The sequence below is a fragment of the Mus musculus genome, chromosome 1, assembly GCF_000001635.26.
Source record: "Mus musculus strain C57BL/6J chromosome 1, GRCm38.p6 C57BL/6J".
Classification (NCBI taxonomy): domain Eukaryota; kingdom Metazoa; phylum Chordata; class Mammalia; order Rodentia; family Muridae; genus Mus; species Mus musculus.
The window spans coordinates 4,406,996-4,414,862 of record NC_000067.6 but is presented as its reverse complement, the minus strand read 5'-3'; the positions used below and the strand labels follow the sequence as shown (position 1 = coordinate 4,414,862).

The window sequence follows — 7,867 nt, the reverse complement described above, 5'->3', positions numbered from 1 at the left end:
TAGGACAGGAAGCCCATACAGAAGGAAGTATAGTTTGCTCCTCATCACACCCAGGAAGTACCATTGCCATGTCATTTCACAGACGAGTGAAATAACTTCCTAGGACCACACAGTTCGTAAATGCCAGTTCCCTGGCTGAGAATCAGTTTTCTGGCTGTAAATGTCAAATCAAAGTTTGATATTACATTAGACTGCTATTTCAGCTAGAGGTAGAAAAATGACTTAAACTTTTCTCCTGAAGCATAATTAAGGATGTAACATGAATCCATATTCATGTGCACACACACAGGCACAGGCACACAAACACAATTGTAAATATAAATATATGTGGATATCTGTAACAAAATGTTGCCGAAATCCTGCTTGTGCCCACATGCAGCATGCTGCAGTGATTTTAAATTTTGTATTTCAGAAGGAGCTGATTGTGGCTGTGAGCTGATTCCAGCTGCTCTAACAGTAAAGGACTGGGTGGCTTACACAGGAAATAGTTATTTTGCAAGTCTTACATCATGGGACTAGAATTAGAAGTCCTGAATTAAGAATCTTTTTTCCCCCTGTCTCTCAATGTGTTTACATACAGCAAAGGATGAAAGAAATTTCTGGGGTTCTTTGTGAAAACCCTGATTCTTCACCCTTATGAGCAACGCACCTTCTGAATACCCACTCCTCAGCAGTTATTACTCTGGAGATCAAGAGATCAGCATGTGAATTCTCTTCCCATAACAACAGTTTGCTGAAGTAAATGGCTTAGGGTGGGCTATAACTCATCCCTTGAAAATGGATAAAACTGGAGTACCCATTGTTCAAAATGGTTTGGACCATAGTGCTTACTATTTCTTTGGGTTTTTCATATGTATATGTGTGTGTTTATGTGTGTCTGTGTATGAAAATATATATGAAAATATTTATTTTTGTGTGTATAGATATTTTACCCACTTGTACACAACATGCATGACTGGTATTTGAGGAGTCCAGAAAAGGAGCCAGCCAGATCCATAGGGATCTGGAGCCACAGGCATTTGTGAGCCACTATCTGGGCACAGGGACTTGAACCCAGGTCCTCTGGAAGACATGTATCTATGTATCTATGTATCTATGTATCTATGTATCTATGTATCTATGTATCTATGTATCTATGTATCTATGTATCTATGTATGTATGTATGTATCTATCTATCTATCTATCTATCTATCTATTTATCTACCTGTGGTTAGAAGTATTATATATATATATATATTCATATATATATGTATGGATATATAATATTATATATCTATATTCATATATAGACATGTATGGATATATAATATTATATATAACCACTATAAATAATATATGAGAATATAAAAATAATTTAAAGTTTGGGGGTTGGGGCCTAAGTTTAAATGAGAAGCTAATTTGTCTGATATATACCATATATATAGTCTGAGATAATTTTATAAACTAAGTTTTAGTGTATCTGTGTTTGGACTGGGGCCCATCACTAGGTCAGGGTAGGTCAGGGTAGGTCACAGTTATCATTTCTAGCTATGCTATTGTTTGTGCCTTCAGGAAGTTTGGGTCTCAGCTTTCTGGGTTAAGGATACTCAGCCTAGGTGAGCAATTTTTCTTGGGCTCTTTTAGTTCGAATGTTCTTCAGGTTCCTTTAAAAAAATACAAACACAAACAAAATCCTCTCAGGCGATCCGTTAGTCTGGATCGAAGACTGGGAAGCACTGCTTATCTTACAGAGATCAATGTCTGGAGCATGATCAGGAAAACTGCCTCAAAGTTCCACCAGGAATCTTGCAACCCCTCTCAGATGCAATGCTTCACAGGAAAAAAATGATAAGAAACAGGTCCAGAGAGGCCAAAGTGAAAAGGCCAGCAATTATTTAAAATGCTAGGAATATTTTAATTATACTTAGGAAAAAAAAGATCTGCTTGCAAATATTTTTAAATATGTAAATCATGGCAATAGGTTGATAAAATTACTTTTAGGACCAAATTGATTTTGGCCTGTTTGATAGAAAGCCCACTTTACTAGAGTTTTTATGTTTTGGTGTCTAGAGTTAAATATTGCAAAATTACTGTGACTGCCGTTCCCTCTTGTGAGAGGCTTCGAAAAGCAGGCAGGAAACAGCCCCTCCCAGGGCTGGCAGAGGAGCTCTCAAGTTTGGTGCTTGTTGGCAGGCCTTTTGCCCAGCTTCAAAGGGATTGGAAGGGTGGTGACAGGCTGGAGCCTTGGAATGCAGACACTGCTCAGTGGAGGGCCAGGCTCAGCCCTGTGGAAAAGCTCCCGGTTCCTGCCCCGCTGAACTGATAGGAAATACTGGACTGGTGTTTTCCCTCCCTTCTCGGTCCCTTGAGATGTGAATCAAGGAAGGGGCAGAGAGAGATCAGCACAAGTCTTTCCAGAGATCCACCAGATATCGAGAGCAGCAGCCGTTCCCTGGAAAAGGTGACTCCATCAGCAGTGTGGGCACTGTGACTACTAGAGACATGTTTTACTGATACAGTAGCAGTAGGATTGTGGAGTAAGGAAAGGGAAGAAAGGAATCCAGCATCATGCAAAGGTTCATTTTGGAAATTGGGAGCAAAATAGGGCAGCCAAAATAAAATGGGAAGACTGAAGTCACAGATAGTTGTGAGAAGGGCTGGATACTTCTGATGAGCCCCAAAACTGGAGCTTGAAAAGGAGCTGCAATGGTTAAAACAGAATCATAATTTCCACCAGTTGTTAGTGGCTTTGGGGGGTATTGAACATGCTGTGGTCGCAGATGTATTCATTCATCATCTCGGACTGAGTTTTACTTGTAGAATATATCTGAGAAATGTGCTTGTGATGATTTCTTCAGTAAACTCAAACATGCTGATGAAGTTCGTATGCTTGGTTTTGTCTCTTTACTCACAATAGGTGTACAATGATAATAATATTACTATTTTTGTGATTGAATCTCAGGCTTTACTCATATGACATGGGCTCAACCACTTATCTTCACCCAAGCCCCTACAGTAGCATCATTGAATAATAATAAAAAAAAAGACACTGAGATCCTCTCATCTACTCCTTCTTCACTTTGCAAGGTAAGATGGCTTATCCTGAACCCAGTGGGAGCAGAAAGAACTCCGGAGGCAGCGTAGCAGCCCCAGGTTTCTAGCTGGCCATCCATGGCTAACCTCCCATTCTATCCTCTTCTGCTTAACTGGCCAAGGAATGATGCTTCAAGAGGCAAGGTTCTTCCAGGGAGAATTGTGCTCTATAGTTACATCCCAAAGCAATGTCTGAAGTAACTTTGCCTAGTGTATGTTCTCTTTTATCATAAGATATTTTCTGAATTGAAAATAAAGCCATACAGAATGTAACACTATTCTAAGTATTAAAATAAGTAGAAGACCGCAAAACAACAGCAGAATCCCAAATAACGGCATGACAATATAGGAAAAGGACTTGAATAGACTTTTCTCTCAGGACAATGTACAAGCGGCACACAGTGAGGTAAAAAATGATAAACATCACTGACCGTTTAAAAAAATGCAAACTGAGCCACCATCTCACACCCAGGATGACTGTCATGAAAAGTTTTCACATGTCTGTAAGGATGTGAAGAGTCTGGAATCTGTGCACACTATTATTGGGGGGAAGGAATGTGAAATGGCCAAATAACCTACAGAAAATATTGTAGAGATGCCTCAGAAATTATAAATAGAGATACAGTATGGCAGCAAACTCACACGTGGGTAAAGCTACTAAGAGCTGAAGTTTGGAGTAATGTCATGCCTATGTAAAACGTTGTTCAGCATAGTCAAGAAGCAAAAGCAAAATGTAAGTAACCAGCTCTCTCTCTCCCTCTCTCTCTTTCTGTCCCCCTCTCTGTCCCTTTCTTTGTCTCTATATAATCTATACATCTACATATATATTACATATGTATATATTTATAATCCTTCTCTCTATAGAGTAGAAAACTCTTCAGTCATAAAAAAGGACACTTTGCCATTTAGATCAGCATCAAGGCACCAGATCATATTATAAGTGCAGTAAACCAGGCAGCAAAGGGCAAGTAAACAAACGATCCACTTATGTGTAGGATTTGAGGCAGTCAGGATCATAGGGTTAGAAAGCAGGATGGTGGATGCTGGGGATGGGCATGGAGAACTGGGGGCATGTTATCCAAGGGCGTACTGTTGTGTTTTTGTATGACAAATAACTTCTAGCTATTTGCTGTACAAACATAGTATCTATAAACAACAATAATATATTTTGTGATTAAAATTTTCAGAAGCCTGCAGTGGAAGTGCCTGCCAGGAATTCTAGTATTTGGGAGATAAATGCAGGAGGATCAGGGCTGAAGGCTAGCCTTGGCTATATAGCTAGTCTAGGAAACACGAGATCCTATCTCAAAGAAGTTAACAGAATATCCTGTGTAAGCTGATCTCACAATGATTCTCCCAACCCCAATATGCTGGACATATTTATTATATTTACTGTAATAATGGTTTCATTGGTATAAGTATTTATTGAAATTTATCAAATTATGTTTATTACATATTTGCAAATCCTTGTATATCAGGTATAACTTGGTAAAGACTTTGAAGTAAACAAGAACAAACAGCTGGGGACCTTGATCCAGGGTTCCAGATATCCAAAATCAAAATAATGGAGACTTTCAAAGGTAGGTATATTTACTCTGTTATGAGGGTTTTTTCCCCCACCTCCTGGGCTAGCTATACTGCACAAAATCTGCTTTGTATAGCTCAACTATTTGTTTATATAGTTGTTAGGAGTGCAATTGAAAATTGAGAGACCATTTGTAAAACCCAAAATGAATCTGTAAGTCCCACCTGCGCATGAACCAGGTGACTTCCTGGAATATTGGGAATTGTAGTTTTTGGGCAATAACAAAGCTTCATGGGAAAGTATTCTGGCTATAGGTTTGTCCTTCTACGCTCCTGTAACTCATACATACCCCTGCAACACGTGGCTTGAGGCCATCCTCAGATGAGGAATTCAGGGAAATGGTCCTGACCGAAGCCCATCTCTTTGTAGTATTTAATATGTAATAAAGCTTGCTTTAAATTTGGCCAGAAATGGTAGGGTTTTTGTTTTGTTTTGTTTTGTTTTTTTTGTAAATCACAGGATTAACACATGAATATTCATAGTTCTTACTACAGCTATAAGGCCTCTGAATTCTTGAAAGGCAGAAGAAGTTCTTAATTAAAGAAAGCAGGGAAGTTCAACCAATTTGCTTATTTATGGGCTTATGACCCCAATTTTTTTGTGTTCAACTAGATTACCATACAGCTCCCCCAAACAACCACTGAAAGTAATTACTTCAAAATTGAATAAAATGCTTCTTTGATTCCATGCCACACTATATGACATGCCACAAAAGATGGATTGAGTGGAAAAATATCAAAGTGGGTTATTTAATCTGCTGTCTAATTTATCTGCTGTAGCCTCAACATTCCTTTCTTAGAAGGAGAGGGCTGTACTTATAACAACGGTCATGTATCCCAGCTAGGATCATTCTGTGCCAGTGCTTGCCTTGGGGTCATGTGAGGTGTTTGCTGTTGCTGTAGGGAACACTGTTGACAATGCAAACACCACCTCTTACCCCAACAGACAGGACAGACTCATAGCAAGCTCAGCCTTTGCTCAGATTCTCCTCTTGATGAAACAAAGGGATTTCTGCACATGCTTGAGAAATTGCAGGTAATCTATGTGTTTTATTTTTTCTTGCCCTTTTATGTTTGGCATGGAATGGTAGCTAATATTACATTTTATAAATAGGCTTTAGGAAGGGAGGCTATCTGTAAATTTACTTAATGTAGAAGACAGCTGAATGGTTTAGAGGATCTGCCAAAGAAAGGGACAGAAGCAGCACTGACCAAGCTGCTGAGTGCTGGTCTTGGTTGTTATGGGAAATGGTAGTACTTATTTCTTCTGTGAGGCATTTTTCTGTATATATTTTAAATATATTCTAACTTTGAGAGAGTTTCGATAAATGCCTTCATGTGGAAGACTCTCAAATGGGGAACACTGGCGCCATCTGTGTGGGTCTGGAACTGGCTTCCATGTAGGGATGGTAGACACTGACTTGCTCTGTTATCCTCTAGACCTTGGAGACAGGAGACCCTTTTCAGGATGCTTATAGAGATGGCTGCTGATAGAAGCAGTCACACAGCAAAAGGATGTGATGTTGGGCTGTGTTGTTCGTGAGCTATGGGACTCTGGCAGACAAATAGTCTGTCAGTTCAGCTCCAGCCTGAAAACAAACTAAATCAAAAAGCTTCTATACATTGAACTTCTTAACAAACTCCAAATTCCTTACTTTATTTAATAAGTTTTCAGTTAATGGCTCACTATTGTCACAAAAACATGCCAGTCCACACCTCTCTCCCTTTTTGGTGAAGCAGAGCTTACTCATAATATTACACTGTATAAACTCAGATTCAGAGGCAACAATATGATTATTTAAATTACTTGCCATAGTGCACCATAGCAATCAGTGTTTAGTTTCTGTTTATATTTATTTAGTAGCTTAGATTCATGTAATAGCAACGTAACATGAAAGCATGTCACTCATAGAGACTGGCATTCTCAATGGAGACCTGGACACTTTCATTGTTGGAGAGTCCATCAGTGTAGTACAGGGCCACACTGGGTCATTCAGCAGGCGGTGGATAACTGGCCAAGTTCACAGACACGATATTGCAGATGATAACAGATTTGAAGAGTTAACTGCAGCTTTTAATTAGTGGTGTGAGCAGGTTCACCTTCACACTAGTTCCATTTATCTTGAGTTTATCTAATCAAATAATTGTTTTAATATTTAATCTTTTTTCTTTAGTTAAAACATTTCTTACTGGCATATACAATAAACTGGACATATTCCTGCTGCACTGATAGTCAACGAATTTTACATACATTTCAAGTAATTAAAGCCTCATGTTACATATTAAACAGAAGAAGAATCAATAATAAATATTGCTAAAGTAATCTGCAAGACAATAATTGATTGATGAATCTACTTTTCAATTTATTATAGATCTGAAAATATGCAAATAAATACCATTACATATATAATCACTATACTCAGTAGGAGTACCATGAAATAGAAGTAAAATAGTCATGGCTGTGGAACATGGATTTAAGTTACCCCAAATACCATGTTCCAACATGGTTACACATCTATGGATGTTTTAAATGTTTATGGGACAAAACAAAGTCATAAGTCAAGGCCCCTTTCAAAAATATCAGCAGTGGCAACATCAGGTAGATGGGCTACAGCAGATTGGGGAATCTGTGCCTTTGGGTTCATGGAAACTAGTGGTGGGTTATTGAATTCTGAAAGATTTACCTAAGGGTCCATAAGGTGTGAGGCTAGAGTCAGAGATGAGCAAGTGGTAGTTCGATACAAAGAGAGCTACAGATCATTCAAGCTAATTTGATCTGAATAGAGCATCCTAATTCTGCACAATCATCATCCAACGTAGGTTTGATTCTTCCTTTTCTAGAATTTTTAGTTCATATCCTTACAGTCCATATGAACTAAAGTAAGTTTTCTCTAAGCTCGATTCAGGAGTGTTCACATCAGTCAAATGGTCAGTACTCATTTCTTTTCATTACAGGGTTTTACTGTATAGTCTTATTGTATAACCTCAGCTTACCCCCAATTTGTAATCCTCCCACCTCAGCCTTTTAAGTTCCAGTGTTACAGGTTAGTGCCACAATGCCTGGCTTCAATTTCTTCTTGTAGTAGTATTCATTTGCAGAAGTAGTTAAAGTATGGTAACATCTTTTACCAAACGACTGATGATTGAGTTTTATTAAACAATTGCATAATTCACATTTGAAGTTTTCTGGCGGATCAGAGGATGCAGCCT

General features: G+C 38.5%; 1 protein-coding gene across 2 annotated transcripts in view; it reads left to right on the top strand.

The window, feature by feature from the left end:
• Positions 1 to 5,596: 5,596 nt before the first annotated feature.
• Positions 5,597 to 7,867, top strand: part of Rp1 (retinitis pigmentosa 1 (human)) — a 293,594-nt gene continuing 291,323 nt past the window's right edge. Inside the window, exon 1 of one of the 2 annotated variants that reach the window (XM_030252325.1) lies at positions 5,597 to 5,693. In XM_030252325.1, the coding sequence (XP_030108185.1) occupies positions 5,676 to 5,693 (18 nt within the window). In that variant the 5' untranslated portion in view covers positions 5,597 to 5,675. The remainder of the gene's footprint in view (positions 5,694 to 7,867) is intronic. The other variant, NM_001195662.1, reaches the window with a different exon arrangement.